At 43.5% G+C, this 22046-nt stretch overlaps 1 protein-coding gene and 1 pseudogene across 5 annotated transcripts in view; both read left to right on the top strand.

Moving 5' to 3' along the window:
• The window catches only part of Fer (FER tyrosine kinase), a 287416-nt gene extending 274038 nt beyond the window's left edge, over positions 1 to 13378 (top strand). For all 5 annotated transcript variants that reach the window (XM_076914665.1, XM_034521355.2, XM_034521354.2 and 2 more), the window contains 3 exons: positions 202 to 356; positions 4501 to 4623; positions 5770 to 13378. In XM_076914665.1, the coding sequence (XP_076770780.1) occupies positions 202 to 356; positions 4501 to 4623; positions 5770 to 5912 (421 nt within the window). In that variant the 3' untranslated portion in view covers positions 5913 to 13378. The remainder of the gene's footprint in view (positions 1 to 201; positions 357 to 4500; positions 4624 to 5769) is intronic.
• A 137-nt stretch (positions 13379 to 13515) lies between these two features.
• On the top strand, positions 13516 to 17541 carry LOC143434805 (protein S100-A11 pseudogene; annotated as a pseudogene).
• The last annotated feature ends 4505 nt before the right edge of the window (positions 17542 to 22046 follow it).

The raw sequence follows: 22046 nt of genomic DNA, 5'->3' as shown, positions 1-22046 counted from the left end.
ATGTGTCCTGCTCCATATGCAAATATTCGGGGTGATTTTTACCTAGGACGGAATTGATGGGGAGTCTGGTAAATCACAAGCATTCTTCACCTCATTATAAATACACTGCAGATGTGAAAATGCAGAGTGTGGAAGTCATAAATGTGAACGCCGCTTTCAACCTGTTTTAACGGGTGTTTTCTGCATCTTGTTATAACCTAGGGACCTGGCTGCACGGAACTGCCTGGTAGGTGAAAATAATACTCTGAAAATTAGTGACTTCGGAATGTCTCGGCAAGAAGACGGTGGAGTGTATTCATCTTCTGGCTTAAAGCAGATTCCCATTAAATGGACAGCACCGGAAGCTCTTAATTATGGTATGAATAGACTGGGTAAATGTGGCCTGTATCTCCAGAAGCACTCACAGGCGTTGCTGGGGTAGGACAGCATCCGAACTGGAACTGCTTGAGCAGCAACACCAAACAAACGAGTGTACTTAGCCTTACCTTGCTCTTGGAGAAAGACAGAAGTGTTCTTACATGTGAGACTGGTAGGCTAAAATAGTCAATGAACATGACTAGACATCTGAGAATTCTACTGTGCAGAATGTGATTACCTGCACAGCTGTACATCAGCTGTTGCTGTGGCTCTGGCCCATTGGTTTGAATGTCTTATAACTGGTCCAGTAATCTCATCTAAGGTTAAATACTGTCATTCAAGTCTCTCAGTCTGCAGAATCCTGGGCTCAGCCTCTGTCTATGGAACTCCTATAACTCTTGAGTAAAGAGAGAAGTGGGTATTTTTTATTAAAAAAATACAGAGGCGGGGTTTTCTTTTTCCACTGAATTTTTTTAAAAAATATCTCTATTGTAAGAAACTTAGAAGACAACAAACACAGGGGAGTCAGTGCTTGTTATCACAGTTGTTATCTGTGGGTTAGTACTGGGTTTTCATACAAGGGTGTTATCTATACCCAGTAACCCATCATTCTAGTTATAAACTAGTGTAACTTCTTGAGGAGCCACCAAATTTTTACTAAGTAAAGATCTGAGTGTAGTTGGCTTGTTGAGGCTGAGTCAGATGCCTCCTGCCAGCAAGAGGGGCTTTTGTGAGCTTTCTAGTGATTGTATAAACCAACCTAGGGTCCAGCGGAATCCCTGTCATATCCCACAGGATTCTTCTCTGAAGTGGATGCTACTCCTTATGGGCTCTATTACTAAAAGAAGCGATTGCTGGATGAAAGATAAGACTAAAATTCTTGTATTTGCACAGAAGTTTTCTTTAGATACAAACATTTGTAAAAAACTTTGTGACTGAATTTTTTCTCATGATTTAAGTGGTATGGTTAGTAAATATGGACCTCTGATCACATTGTGCTTTAATGATTACCAGCCTACATTTATGAATGTAGGGACTAACTTCAGACACGTGGACCAGACAGATGTAACGTATTTTAAGTAAAAAGGACAAGTAAGAAGCTCTTTGGTTGACAATTAGGGACACTGTTTTAGCTGCCTTTGATAAGGACTTTGTAAGATGCAGATGAATTTAGGTGATGAGGAAGAGACTGTAGACACAGATGACAGTGTAGTTGAGTATTAATTGCCCAGTCCAAGAGGAAGTGCCTGAGAAAGACACAGCCTCAGGGTCACCCTGAAGAGCCATGTAAGTTCTCACAGAGTTTATTATGGAAGATTGGCTTTGGGGCCCTGTAGTTGTTTTTGCTTCTTTCAACAGGGTTGAAAATAGCAATTATCTCATGAAAAGTCCTTACTTCTTGTTGTACTTCAGGTTTTTATTTACTTCACATCCTTTTCTTCCCCACTGATCTTCACGCTTGCCTCAGGCTGCTGGAATATTGTCCAGGTCTCCCATTAAAAGGTCAGGGAGATAAAAACAGTCCTGTGTCCAAAGATCATCTTCTACAAGTGTTGGCTTAGGTCTGTTGGATTAAGCTGTGTTCTTAGTGTTACTTAAAACATTTTTAAAGAGTCAGGCAATATTAAAGAGTACCATACCTGCCCCCACCCCCATCTTTAGCCATCAAATTCTCTCCAGGCAGACATTGTTTCCAGCCATGGAGGTGTAAGATGTGACTGTCGATCTTAGTTCCTCTAAGATACCCTGCTCTGTAAGATTCCCTGACACGAGGGTGGGGGGGGTGGGGGGGAGTGTCTAACTCAAGAGAGAAGGAGTTTATTTCTGGCTTATGTTTCCAGGGGGACATAATCTGTCCTGGCAGGGAAGATATGGCAGCAGGAGACCGGTTAGTCACATTGTATCAAGAAACAAAACAAACAGGAAGCATCACACTCAATGCTCTGCACTCCCCAGCAATTACAAGGCAGTACACTCAGACAATAGGGCATATATCTCTTCTACCCTCAGTCCAGTTTTCAATAAAAGTACGGTGTTTATAAACTTTATGATCTTTAACTAAGAAATGAAGTCATCTCTCTGTCCATTACTGAAAAGGCTTTCCAGCAGGGAGTGAGATAAGGGGTCTTTCCTAGGGAAGAGAACACCAATAGGTCACCCCTGAAAGCATACATACAAGTAACTGGATTGAACAGGTTACATTTAGAAATATATATGTATATACATGCATGCAATGACAATTGGTGACAAAAGAGGAGCGTCAGAAGGGGAATATAGGAGGGTTTGGGTGGAGTAGAGAGAGAATGTTGTAATTATAATCTCAAAACTTATTTAATAAGTTAACCATTGGCCACCTGCTTGTTTGGAGATGATAGTGGAGCCTACAACATAACTAAGCAGAAATTCCTCTCAGTTGAATGGTGTGATGTAACTACTGAGACCCTGGAATGAAAGGATTCAGAATTTTCTGCTTCCATGGCTACCTGGCCTGGACAAGACGCCTCCTCCTCTATGCTTAGGTAAATTTAGAGCCTTCTCTCCAGCCCACTGGGTACCATGAGGGTCAGAGGATTGAAAGAGCAGCACAGTGCCCTCAGCAATGATGACATTAGCCAGGTTCAAAGGTCAGGCAGGTGGCATAGCCCAAGTGAGATCTGTTTACAAGGTGCCTTTCTTGATCTCTACTGGATAACATTTCACCACATAAAATGTAAGTTTATATAAGTTAAGTTCTTTACAAATTTAGCCTTAACCTTTAGCCACCAAATGAATTTCATGAAAAGACTTGATGTGTAGAGAAGAAAAGTAATTTTCCCAAGGCAACAGCACTGGAAATGTCCATAATTACCTCACAGCTAAGCTGGAAGCTGATTCCCACAGCTGCAGCTGACAACGGGTGAGCGCTGCAGGCTGAGGATGGCACCGAGCACAGGCAGACTCAGGCCATTTTACTCTCTCCCAAAATGGAAGAGGCCATTCTGTTTTAGAGGAATGTGACAGGTTTCTAGCAGTGGCATTTACAGGTCCTGGGGTAGCAGACTGATAGGAAATGCTATGGTTCAAGACCTTCAAGCTGTGTGTGGTGACACATGCCTGTAACCCAGCACTGGAGAGGCAGAGATAGGCAGGTCTGAATAACCCAGCACTGGAGAGGCAGAGGTAAGAGGGTCTGAATAACCCAGCACTGGAGAGACACAGGTAGGCAGGTCTGAATAACCCAGCACTGGAGAGGCAGAGGTAGGAGTGTCTGGAGTTGAAGGCCAGCCTAGGCCACATGAGACCTCCCTTCAAAAACAGAAAGAAAAAGCCATCAACATTACTGCAGGTGGAGTTTAGTTGTGACAGTATGTATGCACCATGTGTTAGAGACTGAGAGTGACGTTTCTGCTTCCCTGATTTCATATCCATCTCCAGAAGGCTTCTTGGGTGGGATTTTATCTCTATGCTTCTGCTGAAGGCGACCAAAAACATTCCTAAGAGTTCAGCTCATGTATCTCAATAAAACAGGTGCACCAAGATACTTTGACAAAACAAGACAGCATGTAATTTGAAGAATCTGTTTTTATCAGACAGCTATGTTAATTTCCAGTCTATTGAGACCACATGGAGAAATGTATTTTCTGCAAATGAAACTATCAGTGGAGAAAATGAGACCTTTGAGCATGTAAGAATATCTGCAAACAGTGATGAGTAAAGAAATTGAAATTAAGAAACTTTCCTTAATGCTTTAAGTTTGTTTGTAATTTTACTGGAAAGAAAATGCCAGGCAGAAGACCAAACTGTAGGAATCTGACTCATTTAATCTCCTATACACTGATGTGTGCAAATTCATGCACACATGCACGTGTGCAAGTACACAAACACACACACACACACAGAGATTAACCATCTCGTCCACAGATCACAGAGGACATAATCTGAATTCTTGTTCTTGAGGAAGGGGAGAACCATTTATAGCTCATAATTGAGCTAGCCTCCTGAAGACTCCATTAATTGTTAACATTACTAGGCCTGGACTAACACAAGTCCCGAGAACGGGAGGTCACTGAGGATGCCTGACTGTGCTGTCAGGAGGCTGACACTCATAGCCACTGTCCTCTCATCCATTGACTCACCTGCTTATGATTGCTGTCTCCCTTTCAGGGAGATACAGTTCTGAAAGTGATGTGTGGAGTTTCGGCATCCTCCTCTGGGAGACCTTCAGCCTAGGAGTCTGTCCGTACCCTGGAATGACAAACCAGCAAGCACGAGAACAAGTGGAGAGAGGTGAGCCAAAGCCTCGGTGCCTCGTGTTGGTATCCACCAGTACAGTGGTGCCATGGCACTTCCGCACACCAGCTCTGGGAGAGAAGAGTCACAGTGCTGTTTAGGACACAATAAAGAGGAAAAACATTAGAGGAGACTATTTTGGAATACTATGGCTGCTATGGCTCCTACGGAACAGAAGCAGCCATTTGCAGCCTGTCTGACCTGTGGCCCTTAGGTAGCATGCAGCTAAGCATAGCTGTGACCATGACAACACAATTGTAAACTTACTTAAAGCATTCCTGGTTCTGTTTGTTTGGATTTGGGGTGTTTGTTTTTGCAATTTGCTTCCTAACATAATTTCACAGTTCTTGATTGTGAACTGTAAACATACCAGTTCTGCCATACCACAGTAAGTAAAGGTCAGGTGCATCTGCTGGCTCTCAGCACAGAAAGAGAGAGCTTCCCTTTGTCTACCCTTTTTTTACTGAGGTGAAAGAAGGTAGACCACCTTTGAGTGGTGTTATACTCCATGTCAGATAAATCTCTTAATTCTCCAAGTGAAAATGCTTCTAGTTTCCAGAAGGAATTCTGAGAAACTATAATCTGAAGAATCTTCAGGATGCTCCAGATAGAGATGGGGGTGACTAGATGGCAGTAGCACCCCACACATGCTTGTGTGGGACACAGCTTCCAACAAGAGGGATGATGTTCAGATGACTGCCTCTGTGACCAGCTGGACTTGGGGATCCTGAGTGTGGGGTGGCCTGCCTTCCTTCCCTGGACACACACCACTGAGCACAAGCCCCCAGTGCTGCTAGACACCAGCCTGTTCTCTCCACTCACTGTTGAATGTGTGTATAAACCTCCTCTACATCTGCTCTGTCTGTCTGATAATTCTGGAAGCTACTTCTTAGAACAACTAAAATAGGCATTTGTATATGCTAGAACGTCCTTCCAACCCGCTGACAAATATGTGGCTCTGTAATTGTGTGTCACCCACGTGTGCATGCTCAGAGGGGTATTGATGAGACTGGCACAGGTCTTTGCTTTCTGCCTCACTTACTGCATAAGGTACTAACATTTACACACAGCGTAATGTCCCGTGTGGATATTTAGACCTTAGTCAACCATTCTGAACTCTCAACTCTTCTCTTGAATCTTCAGGATACCGGATGTCAGCCCCACAGAACTGTCCAGAGGAGATTTTTACAATCATGCTGAAGTGTTGGGATTACAAGCCTGAAAACCGCCCAAAGTTCAACGACCTTCACAAAGAGCTCACTGCCATCAAGAAGAAGATCACATAGTGCCAGCCAGGGCTAGCCGTCACCAGGACTCTGTCCTCAATCACCCAAACTTTATACCACCTTACTGCAACCATCTTTGAAGGTTATGTTTTTTATTAACTGAGTTTTTAAAGTATGTTCCACTTTAAACTATGTTAAAGGCAAATTTATTCAAGAAATAAATAGTCCTACCCAGGGCTGTATTAGCTAACCACAGCAACCCTGCCATTTGATACCACTGTAAAGAGAAAAGCACAGGCCTAACAGGAAAGGTAAAAGGTCTATCTTTAATACCGAGGACCATTGGTGTTCTGCCAAGGCTTTCTACTCCAGGCACAGCCTGTGGGCTGCTGTCTTCTGCTGCAGGCCCTCCCCGGTTGGTGCTATAAACAGCCTTCATAGCGCATGCTTGCAGGACACGTGCCCACCACAGTTGGCTCTCCACTCTGCCAAGGCGAGATTGTATCTATAAATATAATCATATATTGGGAGTCACTTGGACCTCCTAGGGTTTCTCTTTCTTTCCTGTCAGAACAAGCCTGGTGAGAACATCATATTCCTGTGTCATTTTGTCTTTTACTTCCCCAGTCCAGGCTACAGAAAATGGTGCCTGGAAAATTCCCAGAGAGCTCAGGGTACCGAGGCAGCTGCTTCTGCAGGACATTGCAGAGGACAGGGATGACAGGAAGCATGTGTGACCAGGAGGGCAGGTTGAAAAAGAGCAGTTAGCCAGTGCTCACCAGGGAGAAGAAACAAGAGTACCTGCCTTCCTCCCAGATTTAAGCCTTCAGAATACCCTGTATCTGGGTCTCAGTTTCCTAACAAGGTCTAAGAAGTTTTCAGGAGTTTACAGAGCCCAGTGGAAACTTTCCTAAAGATACAAAGTCCACAGAAATAACAGCATGGTTCTAATTGTGTATCTTTATCCTAGGAGACGATCCAAGAATGGAATTCTTTTTACTTGTACCAGTATCTGGGTCTTCAGAATCCATGATTCACATTTACAAACACATCCACATATATCTACTGAAGTGCAAGGCACTGTGAACGAAATAGATGGGTCAGTGTTAATGAAGAAAATCTCTAGGGACAGCCACACCTCCATCTCTTCTTTTCCACTAAAACCACTACCTGGAAATCTTACTGATAACACACAGGCATGCAAGCACACCATTAAAGGTCTCTCCTGTGTAGCTAATGTACGTCAGGTAAAATCAGGGTGTGGCTGAGCTCAGTCTTAGCAGTGTCAGGGACCTTCCCTATGGTCTGTGCACAGTTGTCTCAGGATCAGTGTGTCTGGGAGATGGCATCCTCCCTGCCTGGCCGTGTAGAGCATAGGCAGTCTTTGAAAGAAGCTGCTGAAGAGAAGAAGGACTCGTATCCATCATTTCAGCCTCCTTGCTAATTTTATAATTTTATACACATTTAATGATTCATACATGCAGACTGAAGTAAAGGCATAACAAGCCTGCCCACACCATTCACTGCAGCACACAAACCAGCTTCCCCTCCACACAGCTCTCCCATGGGTCAGATACTGTAAATAAGCAGAACTGCCCTCTGATGACACACACCATGGCAACCCAAGTGCAAACTCAGGCATTCACGTTAAAGTGCCCTGCTCTCCAAGCATCTGCTGGCTCTCAGGATCCAACTGAATCTACTATAATACACTCTGTGTATGAACGAGAAAAAGAAACAGCCTCTTACTACTTAGCAGTCTGTGCCCAGCAAGGGACAGGAGGCTGGCTTGGCTTACCCTCTGTGAACAAGATGTGAAGCTTAATTCCTGCGTTCTGGTGTACAGAGAACATGGCACTGATACTCACTCATCCAGGCTGTTTGAATTTGCAATTCACATCATAACTCTTTGCTTAAATTAAAAAGGCTTTTCAAAACATCATGACATCTGCAACATTTAAATTCTATTTTATTCTTTGTCCCAGAGCAGGCAGAGGTATAGTTTAAGATTAACTCATCGGGAGCCTTTCAGGATCATATCAGTCATACAGAGTATTAAATTTAACATAGGCACATGCATTAAGGAAAGCTTATGCAAAACATTCTTACTGTTAATTTTGTTATGCTTGAAGCATATTTTATTCATCCCTTCTGTCACTGATAATTATTGGAATTATGTACTTTAGGAGGCTAATCCATACCCCAAAAGTGCACATATAAATACAGCTCTGATTTGCAAGTTGATTTAGGGAAAAAGAGACTGCAGAAATGCACAAAACTCTATGACATCTTTGCTTAAAAGAATAAGAATTGTAAACAACGGTACCCTGGTAACACTGGTGTGGATACACTTGAGCCTGGTCACCGCCTTTAGTTTACTAACCAGGAGTGTTGTGGGCCTGCTCGTGACTGTGCTCGTTAGCACCCCTTCAGGCCAGCAATCTGGGCATGAAGGAGAAGGCTGCCAAACATGAGCAGTCTGGCTTCCATCTGCAGTGTCTACCTTGAGTCACCAGGAAACCTTCCTGAGAAATAGGAGGTCATTGTTTGTCAAAGACAAAACTTTTCTGTCACAGCCACATTTGATGTGGATTTCATGTGATCTAAGCTCTCTTCTCAAAACCATTTTCTTAGGAAGACTATAAAGAATTACTAGGTCTTTTTTCAGCCTATCCTGCTACCAGGTCCACAGGGGAAAGTCCCATGTGATTCTTTCTCCTTTTTCTAGTACTTAACAGGGACATTAGAGTTGGTTCCCTAATTCATAGCTGGCCTGGAGTTATTCAGTGCATGTCTTACAGTTTCTTAAGACTGAACTTGTGTTAATTTCCTAAAACAACCAAGTTCCCTTCTGTATTAGCCACTGTTTCCATCAGCTAGCTCCTCTGACGTCACCACAGCACTGTGCTAAGGTGGTTGTCAAGCAAGCATGTCAGTTGCAGTAACATGCTGCACGCCAGGATTAGGGCACAGAGCAAGTAGATGCAGCAGGACAGGTCTGCTGTGCAGTGTGATCCTCACGTGCTATGCAAAAGTGTACCTGAACATCATCTTAATGTGTGTTTGCACCGTCCTACAGCCATGTGTCCTTGAAGCAGAGTGACATCTAAGGGCTGTCTGCCCGAGCCTTCTTCCTTTCAGCACACTCCGTTTGTCACACCATTGGCATTCTCCTTGGCTCTTGTCAGTAGACGTGATTGTCATGGGAAGACAGGCTTTCCTATTTGGAGGTCAGAGCCCTCATTCAGAACAGCACCACAGCTGAGAAAGAGGTGCAGAGACACAGCTCTATTATATGTCAATACTTTCAGTAGATGGAATCAAAGGTTTTATATGAAAATCGACCATTAAAGTGGCATGAGAGTTTACCATGAAAATAAAGTATTTCCTCTTATGAACAGATTTACTATACCATTAGAATGTTCTATTAGATTTTTTACTTTATATTTTTCTGGACTTATAAGTTTCATGTCAAATCAGAATACTTTTTTGAGAACCCAAAATGTCATTTCTGTATAAGGAAAGACCCTGATTTAAAAGCCAGCAAGATCACCCTGCTAGGAGTTACTGAGACAGATTTAAGCTCCCATAAAATGCCCCTCTGAAAGTCATGTTCTAATACAGATGGTTAATCAACTATATGTCATCACCCTAAGTCAGTATGAGAAATGTCCCCCTTAGCCCAGAAACCAGCCTTCTACTAATGCAAAGATGAAATTCAGGAACAGCATTACAGTCACTTTGCTAACCTGACAAATTTCTGGTATGGTAAGAAATAACCCTGCTGTGAAATAATTCATTACACTGGCAAGGACTAATGAGCTGGGACACAGTGGGTCTGTCAATGAGTTGCCCAGATGGCCTGCAGGGAGGCAAAACAAGAAAGAACCAGCTCCCTAAACCAGGGGGAAAGTGGACATTCTGGACTTTCTGTCAGTGTCACCAGGAGCCCTGAGGAAATGGCAGGGCCTCTCCCTGCAGCAGGAGCCACATGGCACCCCACTCAGAGTTGACATCATGCCAAGTGACGTTCCCCTCACTGTCTTCCACCCAGTGAACTTGAGGTCCCGTGTGTTCAGTCTAGAAGCAGAGTAACCAAAGCCTCTGTGTCTGGTGCTAATTATTGGCATTCCTTAGGTAAAGATCTCTAATGTTCCCCACCTCATAAGAGATCTGTTCTACAATAGAACCTGACCTGGGCTGATGTTTCCTAAATGAGAACACACTTACATCATCTTGTGCTGCCTTTGACTAGATGGTTCCTGCCGAGGGAGCCTCCTGAGCAGCACACTGTGCTGCACTGCACTCAAGGGAATCAAAGCAGCAGGAAGTTGGATAAGTAGCCATGGCTTTTGACTTTATACTAGGATCCTTTGGGAAAGAGAGAAATAGCCTAAGAAGCATGCTGATGCAGAGTACAGTGCAGCAGGATGAGGGGTGGGTATCCCACAAAGGGGTCCCCAGAAGACAGCACTGACAACACCAATGAGACCCAGGGAAAAGCCCAATGAGCGCGGAGCCAGCCTCAGGCTGGGGAGGGACCTGCTGCTGCACAGCACCAAAGACAGCACATCTCAAGCCTCTACAGCAGGTGTTTGAAGGGTTTGAGTTGACTGTCTTACTTTCTCTGCTGTCTGAGGAATCAGCACGGTACTCACCAAGACTGCAGAGAGGGTGGGAATCAAGCCCATTTCCTTTTATAAGCACGGGTAAACTGAGTAACAATCTAAGTGTGGGTCGCCAGTGTTTGGATTCCTCACTAGCAAACTTGTAAGAATTCTCAAACAAGAATATTGAAGTCTCTTCTTGAATTTCAGAACACCCAAACATCTGTTAAACTAGTAAGATACAATGTGTGTACCCCGAGGACTGGGGTGCTATAACAGACCTGCAACAGTGTTTTCCTCTCATTTCTGCCATGGCAGGTTCAGATTCTCTATTCTTGTTTTGGCTTCTTGTTACTTTGTTGCTTTGCCAGAACAAAAAGGCCTTCATCATTGGCTTATAAACACAAGACTGTCTTCTCAGAGGTTCCCTGCTTTACAGGGAACACGCAGACCTGAAAAGGCAGAGCACAGTCTGTGAGCGGAGACGGCATGCTCAGGTGCCAGGTATACTACTGTATGACCTTGTTGGCAAGGCTTTGGGGCCTTTAAGGACAGAAAGCCTACTGTTCGTGGGCATGTCCAGGTTGAAAATGTCCCTATTCTCTTGAGCTAGTAAGCCAACCTCTCCCCCAAAATATGTTGGAACACAACAGTTTACCATAAAGCCCTGGGCATCTAGTCTTCCCACACACCAGTCTATGTAAATCCACTTTGTATCCTTTACACCCATCTTAAGAGCAATAGCTAAGTTATTCAAGTTACATCATGCTAGATGATTTCCCAAAGCCTCAAGAAAGAGGGCACCATGAGGGCTTGAATTCAAAGTAAGCCAGCCTACCTAAGTTAAATACCCAGAACACTGAACATCAGCTTTCCTCGGCAGTTCCCAAAGCAGCCTCCTTCCTAGAGAGCCAGATGTCACACGCTTTACTGTTTGTTGGGAATTTCTATAGCATCAGAATAAATACATAATAAATACTACCCAGCAGATCCAAGGCTGGTTCAGTAGGAAGCCAGGTGTCCTCCTGAAAACCACCAGTGTACATCCAAACGCCACTTCCTATTTACTTCATGTAGCACTGAGTTGCCTGACAATCATTACAGAGCAAAACGTGAGCCTGTCTTCCTGGAGACTCAGGTCTCTAAGTGGCCTGTGTTCAGAACCTTCAGGGCTAAGAGAGAATCAGACAGATGGATCTGATGAGTATCTTGTATAAGAGAACCATCCTTTTTCAGCTCACCATTCCATGTTCTTTCTTTCTTAAACCAAAAACCATCTTATTTAAGAATTTTCCTCCTACAAAGAATTTGGTGGGGAAAACTTGCCTGCCATCTCATAGGAAATGCCAGACTAGTGTATGCACATGAGGGCAGGGAGCAAGCTTGCTCCTCACCCAGAGGATGGCTATACTTATATTGGTGTGGGGTGCTGAGGAGGCCCATTCCACGTTAGTTGTAATTGCTCCTCTGGAGCAGCAATCAGACCAATACTACAAAAAGCACACACACACAAAAAGAATTTCCCATCACCCCTTAGGTCCTGGGCCTTCCACATCCGCAGGGCACAGAACATGAGTGCATCCCAGTGGAGGCATTTTTACTCAGTGTCATTGAGACTGTTTCTCCAGCTTCTGCAGCTATACTGAACAATCAAGAGGTTCCGATCAAAAACAGAAGCTTATTTGTTTCCAATTCATGACCAAAGCAGCCAGAGACAGAAAATACCCTTCCGTCTGCTGGAATTTCACCCCACTAACATTTCTGTTGTCCTGTAGTAGTTCCCCATGTGGTGGACATAGTTCTTGTGGGACTGTTCCGTTATCATCCGCCTTCATAAACCACTGAGGCGGCCTGTGGAATCAGCTTCTGTAGTCAAACACCTAAAGAGCCTATGTTTAAAATGCCTGTAGGTTTTATGTTTAGTTTGTCTTTCAGTATATAAATAATCTAGCATCTGGGGACCAAGCATGAATGGTGGTACATTCTGTTCTCTTTGCATTATACTTTGCGTGTAAGCTGCTTTGTTTGGTCGGGTGCTTTTGGTGAGTCCTCTAAAATGTTATAACTCTCTGAAAGCATAGCCATGCAACTCCACCGAGTTTAAGGATCCCTGGAAGTAGAAGAAAATAAAAGTGAGCTCTCAGAGACCCAAAGACTACTCTGACTTCCTCAGGAATCCAAGCCAACTAAGCACAAAAAACAAAATACTCAACTGGTGCCCAGGCTGTTAGCCCACCATGTTCCCAGCACAGACCCAGAGAGAGAAGGTACAGAAACATGATTTCCTGAGTTGTTTCTCTGTGTGTTACTAGGAGATTAGCTCAGTGTCGAGAGAGAAGGGCCACCCTCAGCTACCTGTGGGCTAGGTGTTCCATCTGTAATCAGCACCGTGAGCCAAGTACCTGTGGTTCACCGAGTTTCTTCAGTGCCAATGGCCATTTTAATGTCACGTTAAAGCACCTTTAATGTTTGTTGTTGTTATTATTTTAAAATAATATATTTGTGAAGGGGATAAAAGAAACACTGGAAATAGGGTGCTTCTGAAAATGTCAAGTATAAAACATATGAACAAGGTTTGTGGTGGTTTATCTGGCTTTGCAAACAACCCTGAAAATGGATGACAGCTACATGTTGGAAGCAGTTAGTTGTCTACTTTTGCTGATTGAATCTCAAATCTGTATTTAACATGTATTTATTTGTTAAATTTTACATTCAGAAGAAATACACTTTGAATTTTGGCTGACATTATAGGATGCCCTGAAAATTGCCTTCTGCAATTTTTAAACACATTTTGATCATTTTTGTGAATTAAGGCCACTTTTGGACAGCCTTCTTGTACTGGAGACCAATTACCATCCATTGCTCTGCAGAGCCTCTTTTTATTGTGTCCTTGTAATAATGTAAAGTATTTACAGCAAACTGTGCCGTGTCTTGTTTGATCTTTAAGTCGTGTTTACATTTACCTTCCTCTGCCACATAGATGTGCTCAAAAAAGAAGGAAATGGAAGTGAGATTTCCATGGTAACTGGGCTCCTCAGGCTGTAGCACCACATAGGAATTAATTGCTTTCGGTTTCTTTGTAATTAAGCTTGTAAGCCCTGATGGTGGTGTGTGCTTCAGTCCAAGGGTCTCTTTCTGTTTAGACTAAAAATTAAGATGTAGTTTAAGTCCGAGATTTCTATGCGCTTTGAGAATTTGCCAGAGTTTTCTTAGATGTATTGGAGGTAGGAGGTGAATATGCCTGGCCCTTTTAGGTGGTATGGCCTTGTTGGAGATAGTGTGTCACTGTTGGGGTGGGCTTTGAGATCCTCCTCCTTGCTGTTTGAAGATAATCTTCTCCTGTTTGCCTTCAGAACAAGATATAGAAACTCTCAGATCTTCCAGCCTCAAGATCTAGATCACAAGTGTGCCCTCCATTTCTGGGTTGTACTTCATTTTAGACTTAAAGTTCAAATGAAAACAATAACCAGGTAATAATAATGCCTAGATATGACTATCCCCTTTTCAACTGCAAAAGCATAAACAATAAGCTTATCTGGGTGGGACCTTGCCTCAAGGTCACCACTTTCTTAATCTGTTCTTCTCCTTGAACATAGGACTCAGCTCCATTTCACTTCCTGGTGCCCCTTTATTACTTAAACCAAACATTGTGTATTTTTCCTTTCTATGCTTGATCAAAATGCTCCTCATGAGACTAAACCAGAGGACAAAGTCTATGCTGGGCTTTCCTGAGACTTCCTTTGCCAATGCTATTAATCTGAAGGCTATTGGTGAAGCCTAGTTGCAGCAGAAGACTCCCGTGAATTGAAAATGCCAATACCTTGGGATGATCACCAAGAACAGCATCAGCAGTGGAGTGGAGTCAAGCAGAGCCTGGCATGCAATGGAGGGCAGGGCTGTTGTGACCCAAGCCCTTTGGAGGAGCCATGAAGATCATGTGCGGATCCCAGACATTGAAACAAGAAAGTGTTGAAGTTGAAGTTGCCGTGGATACCCTATGATGTTAGATGTGTCTGAGCCATGGGATACCTGCTGAGGAACACTGATATCAGAGTGTGGAACCAGTCAAAGAGATAGAATTGTGCTGCAGTCAACAAAGCAGAAAGGACTTGAACATCAGACATAGAGATGCAGAGTTTGGAGTTTGCCTACCTAGGTTTTGGTCTTGCTTTTGTCCAGTATTTACTCACTGTAACATTTTGGAATGGTAATATATATCCTGTGACTTTTGAAGGTAGACTAAATGTATTTTGCATTATGGCTAGGAATATGTTTTAATGCAGATGTCTCAATAAGTCTGTGAGGGCCAGGGAGTGGAATGTGGTTTGAATATGCTTGGCCCTATTAGGAAGGGTGGCCTTGTTGGAAGAATTGTGTCACTGTAGGGGTGGGATCCAACAAGACCATACCTCCTAATAAGTACTAGTCCCTATGAGGCTCTCATTTTTCATTTGTAGCTGCTTGGAAGAGAGTCTTCTCTTGCTTGCCTTTGGAACAAAATGTAGAACCTTCAGCTCTTTCAGAGCTATCTCTGTCTGGATTCTGCCATGCTTCCCACCATGATAATGGACTGAACCTCAAAACCAGTGAACCAGTCCCAACTAAATGCTGTCCTTTCTAAGAATTGCCTTGGTGATGGTATCTGTTCACAGCAATGGAAACCTTAACTAAGTTGGGGAGTGTCTTGTTTTTCTCTTCATGATTGGTTTGTATAACATGAGGATTTCGGGGAGGAAGGTGGCTGGGGTGGCTGTTTGGAAACAAGCTGCCCCTGATGCTGTGAAGGAGCTCTGCCTGTCCCTGGCTCTGCTGTACTGCTAAGCTGTTGAGAGCCAGTTGCTTGGCTTCTGCATGCCCATCCTGGAGCTGCACACTCTTACCCAGGTTTGGGGTGATCCCATATTTTGCCCACCACTTAGCCTGTCTGAAGCCCTGTCTCTTCAGTACTGAACCTGAATAGTCAGTCCAAACTACCACTATCGGTTCCTGGGACCACTCGCAGCTTCCTAGGTGCCTTAGTTTGAGTTACCATTGACCATGATGAAACACCACAACCAAAAACTACTCAAGAAGGAAAGGATTTATTTGGCTTACACTTCCACATTACTGTTCATGACTCAGGAAAGTTGAGGGCAGAAACCTGGAGTTAGGAACTGATACAGAGGCCATGGGGACAAAGGGACTGCTTACTGGCTTGCTTCCCATAGTTTCCTCGGCCTTGTTTCTTATAGAACCCAGGGCCACCAACCCAGAGATAGCACTACCCACAGTTAACTGGCAGGTATCACCCCCTAACTAAGAAGATGCCTTGAGGTTTACCTGCAGCCTGATCTGGAGGCATTTCTCTGTTGAGTCCTCTCAGATGACTTTCCTCCCAGAAGGATAGACACAGTACCCATCCAGTCCCTGTGACCTTACTGCTTTTACATCACTATCTTACAGTTTCTATTGCTGTGAAAGGACAATGACCATGGAAAACTTACTCTTGGGGCTGGCTCACAATTTCAGAGAGGTTTAGCACATTATCAGCGTGGTGCCATGCAGGAAGACGGGCTGGGCTGGAGGGGTAGCTCAGAGTTCAACGTCTGGATCAGCAGACAGCATCAATAAGTGGCAATGACAGAGGTTTCGGGGACCTCCCCCCTAGTGACACACCTCTGACAAAGCCACACATCCTAACAGTGCCACTCCCTCTGAGCCTGTGGGGCATTTTCATTCAAACTGCTGATTGGGGCGGACCTTTTGACCATAGCTCTTTACTGTCTGCTTGGAAGTTTAGCTTCTTACCCAGCTGATCAGATTGAATCCTGGGCCACCCTCTGCCTTTATTGATTTCCTAAGTACCGGGTGCATTGCTCACCCAGGAGACCTGGCTTCCTGGTTGAATCTCATTCCCCAGCTTGAAAGAACAGCATCCCTGAAAATTCCTGGAGCTCTTGTGCCACTCAAGTACCCCTGGGAGGTGATTTCTTCAGGCAGTTACTATGATGTTGCTTGCAGGAAACATAGGGGTGAGAACTTGTTTCTATTAAAAGCATGCTGAAATGGCATGTTGTCTCTCTGTGGACCTCAGCAGGTGCTTCCCCACCACCCACACCTGCTTTCTAAAACTATGCTCACTCTGCTGGAGAATCTCCACTGCTGTAAGTGGCAAAGCTCTGATCAGAAGGGAGTTCTAAGCCCCCACCTCATGATACAAAAGGCCAGAAACCCATGAGTCCTCTCTACAAAACTGGATCCTTTCTCCCAAGGCTGAGTCATGAAGGACAGAAAGGAGCAGAACACATTCATCAGGGCAGAATCCTTCCTTGGATCAGAGTGTTGCTGTGATCCCTGCCTCTGAGATCTCCACAGACCTGGCTGTGTGCCAACCACAAGCCTTGTTCTCTGACTTCCATTGATTTTGTTGTCCATCCCACATGGCCTCCTAACATTTCACCTCAGTCAACTATATTCGATTTCTGTTGCCTCCTGACAACCCTCATCTCAAAGGTCTCTTCTAGTTTTCAGATTCTGTGAGTCCCTCAAGTTTGAGATCATTTGGGATTTCCTAAAGTGCTATTACCCTACAGAGTGAGTTCTAATCTTTCACTTATTGCTGGGTCAGCTTCCTGTTACTGTGACAAAACACCTGGGACATGCAACTTTAAAAGGTTTATTTGTAGACACTCCTGTCCCAGCAATGGTCAGCAGCAGTCGAAGCTGGACCTCGCTCCTCAACTTGACAGAAATGCCTACAGCAGAGACTGAGAGATGCATCGAATCCCTGATTGCTGCTTTCCAAAGGTGCAGTGGGAAGATGTCAGCTCTCCAAAACTGAGTTCCTTTCCTTCATGAACACCGAGCTGGCCCCCTTCACAAAAAATCAGAAGGACCCAGGTATCCTTGACTGCATGATGAAGAAGCTGGACTTCAACAGTGATGGGCAGCTAGATTTTCAAGAGTTTCTCAACCTTATTGGTGGCTTAGCTATAGCGTACCATGAGTCCTTCCTCCAGACTTCCCAGAAGCATATCTAACCCTGTCTATTCCCTTCCAGCCACCAAGTCATCACCATCACCCCCATCCATACGTGCACTGAGCCCACCACACCTACCACAACATGCAGCCCATGACTGCTAGAAGAAATAAAACAATGTCATTTCTTCAAATGTTAAAAAAAAAAAAAGTCTATTTGTACTCACAGCTTCAGAGCCTTTACCATGGTCCCTTTGCCTAGATGCTTTGGCCTTGTTTTGACACAGTGTATCACTGCAGGAGTGTGGCAAAGAAGGCCTGTTCACCTGATGGCAGCAAGATAGATGATAATCCAGGGTCCCCAGTACTACTTCAAAGGCACACCCTAGTGACCTCCTTTCTCTAGGCCCTACCTCCTAAAATTTCCATCACCCCCAGGTACTGTAAGGGATGGAGAACGGCCCTCACACAGGCTAGTTCAGAAGTGATGGACACAGAAACACCCTGGTCATTACCCACATTAAACCTTTTCCTTCTCCCCAGCTCAGATAATAAAGAACTGTGTCTCTGACAGTCTCTCTTTGGCAAGCAGTGACACCACTGGGTAGTTAAGTGATAAGGTCAATAGACTAGACATTGTTAAAGGTTAACTGATCACTGAAATGCCTGAAATGTAAATATCAAGAATTAATAGAAAAAAATAAATGTTGCCAGAAACTGAGACACCAGTGGCTTTAGAAGCCGCTCATCTAGCCCAGCTTCCACTGGCCTTCATCTTACCCCACATCCAGGGAAAGCCTTTGCCTTCCTGGCAAAAACACTCAACAACCTATGTCTTAGTCAATGTTTGCTGTAAAGATGCACCATGACCACAGCAACTCTTGTAAAAGAAAATGTTTCACTGGAACACATAGGCAGGCATGGTGCTGGAGAGTTAGCTACATCTTGTCCTGCATTCAGATTGATGGAGAGAGAGAGAGAGAGAGAGAGAGAGAGAGAGAGAGAGAGAGAGAGAGAGAGAGAGAGACTGAGACTGGACCTAGCTTGAAATCTCAAACTTCACCCCTAGTGATTTACTTCATCCGATAAGGCCACTTCAACTCCAAGAACATACATCCTAATAAGTACCACTCCCTATGAGCCTATGGGGGCCATTTTCAATCAAACCACCACAACCTACCAAATGTTTCGTTCCAGACCTGAGTAAAAGCCAATAAATGAGATAAGACACTCATCTCAGTAGCCCCTTGACGCCTTTGCCTCTTACACACCTTTCCCCTGTGCCCTCTTGACAAATGTCAGTGAGTGATTATGACAGTCTCATGGCCCAAGTGGACTCTGAGGAAGACAATTAGAACATCTGTGTCTCAGGAAAGGAAGCAGGACAGGAGGGTATTTGGTCATGGATACCCATATAGGTCATAGACTTGAGGACTTTGAAGAGGGTAGACACAAGCAGTCCCAAATCCAGAACTACATACAGTGTTGGCCTCTCAAGGAACACCAGTTACACCGAAGAACTCAGCTGTTAGGCTGAGACTCATTCTCTAGTGGCAACCAAATAAGAGGAGGAAGGGGCTACTATCTGTCTATCCCAGCCAGGTCACTCCCTAAGAGTATTTAAAAACAAGCCACATTAAGTTCAGCCTTTCTCCTTTGTAGCTCTGATAGCCCCAGAAACGTAGAACAACAGACTCTTCCCATTCTTCCTTTCCTCCCTCCTACACATCCTTTCTCAAGGTCCCACCTCAGTCACCCCATGATTTCTTAGTGAAAGCAGACATTCCAGAAAGATGAGTGTGATTTTGTGTCTACTGTAGGTGTGCACTCTTCAGTTTCTGTGCTGGAAGGGCCAGAGGTCACTGACAAGATCACTTATCGATCAGCAGGCAAGCAACAGTGGAAGAAACCCAATAAACCAAAATTGGCTAATTTAGGGAATAAATTTTACCAAATCTCCCGACATCTCAAACTTCAAAACAACAAGAAGGTTACATTAGAAAGTGAAGAAGCTGAAGATGCATGAGCTAAGTGTTGCAATTATCAGATTAGAAACTCGCTGAGTCTGAATGTAAGAGTTGTGAACAATGTTGTCTTCCTCCCCTAGGAAACTTGGCTGTGTCACAACTAGGGAATGACTGGCCACCATCCTAGTAAGCACAGTCCAGGAATGCTGCTCAGCAGATTATAGGGCACATACCAGAACCTTCCATTAAAGAATTATCTGGCCTCAAAAGCCAATAGTGGCCTTGCTGAGAACCTTGAGTTGTCTGAATATCCATCCCAGAGCAAGGTCCCTGGGAGACTTCACTGCACAGATTTTAAAGGTACAGTGGAGGACAAAAAGGTTTAAAATACATTTTATTTTCCATAAATTGGCATAAAGCTTACACAGAGAAGCAATCTACAGGATGAAAAAGGTGAGTCCTGAAGAGATTTAAAATCTCATCACTTAAAAATCATCTTCTGATGAAATTCACTAAGGAGGAGAAAGAATGAACCATCTTAGGCATAAAAAGGTCAATTCAAATACAGAAATAGCAGCAATTGAAGATATAAGCGATTATAATCTAAATGCTGATAAATATGAAAACCTTCACAAAATTGGCAACTTCCTAGAAAAACAATGCACCACAGCAAAATCAGGAAGAAGTGGGCACTCAGCAAAGCACTACTGAAGTCAGCAGCTAAAAATCTTCCCCGGGGACCAACAGCCCCGGGATTGCATTCAAACCCAACAGCCTGAATTCAGGATCCACATGATGAAGCACACTGATTCCTGTGAATTTCCCCCTACCCCCCCCACACACACACGAGCGCATGTGCACACGCACACACACACACATATACCAACATTCATGCACATGTGCACACACAAATAATGAAATGTAATAAAATGTTCAATCTTCTTAGATCATTATTCTAGTCAGCTAGAGATTTCTTTCTGTGCAGGAAATTCTGCACAAATGCTCATAGCAGGTTCTTTCCTCATAACCCCAAAGTAGAAGCAAGTAAATGTTCTTCAACAGGTGAACTGTCAAGACAACTATTGTACATTCATGCCATTTAAAAAAAGTGAAATAGTGATACACACAACCTGGATAAGCCTCACAAAAATCATCTTCAGTGTAAAGGCCAGTGTTAGACAGACGCACACTGTGATCTCACGTGACTGAAGTAACTCAGAGGACAGAGGTGATTATGGCACAAGTCAGCACTAGTACTCTAGAAATGGCCACACGGGGCTGAGCACTTGATAAAATGTAACCAACACAGAGAGATGAGGGTGTGTTGGAAGTTGAACCCACTCTGGGCTATGCTACACCAGATTCTTGGGAGAACTGATGAAATATTCCTGTCCAGCTCCCCAGCATACCGCTGTCTAGTCCCACACACGCTCAGCTACATCTTCATCTCTTTCAGGGAAGAAAGTTCAAAAGAAATAAACATTTTAAAATAAACATTTTTTAAAAAAGCAAATAAACATGTTTACACAAAAACACTCCCAGATCTTGAAATATCCAGTACAAGGTATATATAAATGTGTAGGTAGTTGCTCCACTTCCAGGGAGAAGAAAAAGGAGGAGAAAGAAGATAATCCAACCAATTTAAGAGAAAATACAATTAAAAGTGTGAAGATAAGTGGTAAGAAATTACAAGTTCTCCTTTGTGCTGAAGACCCTGGCTAACACAGAAGGGCAGAAAAATTAATCTGATACAAATTGTAAAAGTTACTATTCACAGATAAATTTTCACATTTTTATCCAAAAAAAAAAAAACTTACTAAGAAATTACTAGAGTATGTAAGAAGGTTCAGCTAATTTTTTTAGATGTGAAACTGGCATGCAATACAACTACCACAGCTCTATTACAAAGCATGAGAATATGGTAATGTCAAAAACATCACCATGGCAACAAGACCTAGGATGCTCAGAAACAAGCCATGACACATGCTCAAGTTCTTCACTGAGTGGCTTTTCAGAAACAGCAAAGACCATTAAACATAAAGGTATTCTTTAAAAGGTTAGAACTATTCCATACTACATTGGAAAAAAGACTAAAAACCACAATCCATATGATATTCTAATTTTATGCAGAAAGTATATTTGGCAAAGCTTACCACTCCTTAATGAGAAAATTACCAGTGAGTAATAGAAAGCAGTACCAAAGCACAGCTATGAACAGCTGTTTGTGGTCCTTAATGCTTAGAGTACAGGTTTCCCAAACCAAGGTCAAGAACGAGGCGCCTGTTCTCAGTGTCTTAGTTTATCATTGCACTAGTGGTCATAGCCAATACAAGAGAGGATGAAGCAAAACCACCTTACCAACTGATCAGCCATGTAAAATGCATTGAGGAATTACACTCCCCCAAAAGGTACTAAGTTAGAGACAAGGTTACAGGATCAAAAGACAACATGCAAACCAACTGGATTCTGTATACTAACAACAATTGCAGAGAGAATTGATAAATTACACTACTATCAAAAACTGAAATATTTAGTTTGATTTATCCCAAACTACACGCAAATGGTACAGTAAAAAAATGCCACTAAGCGAAATTAGTGGAAGAAATTGATGCCCATGAATTGAAATACTCATTAGTTAGATGCCACTTAGACTCAAATGATCT

The sequence above is a fragment of the Arvicanthis niloticus genome, chromosome 17 (genome assembly GCF_011762505.2).
Source record: "Arvicanthis niloticus isolate mArvNil1 chromosome 17, mArvNil1.pat.X, whole genome shotgun sequence".
Classification (NCBI taxonomy): domain Eukaryota; kingdom Metazoa; phylum Chordata; class Mammalia; order Rodentia; family Muridae; genus Arvicanthis; species Arvicanthis niloticus.
The sequence above is the reverse complement of the archived record's forward strand: the minus strand, read 5'-3'. Positions and strand labels throughout refer to the sequence as shown.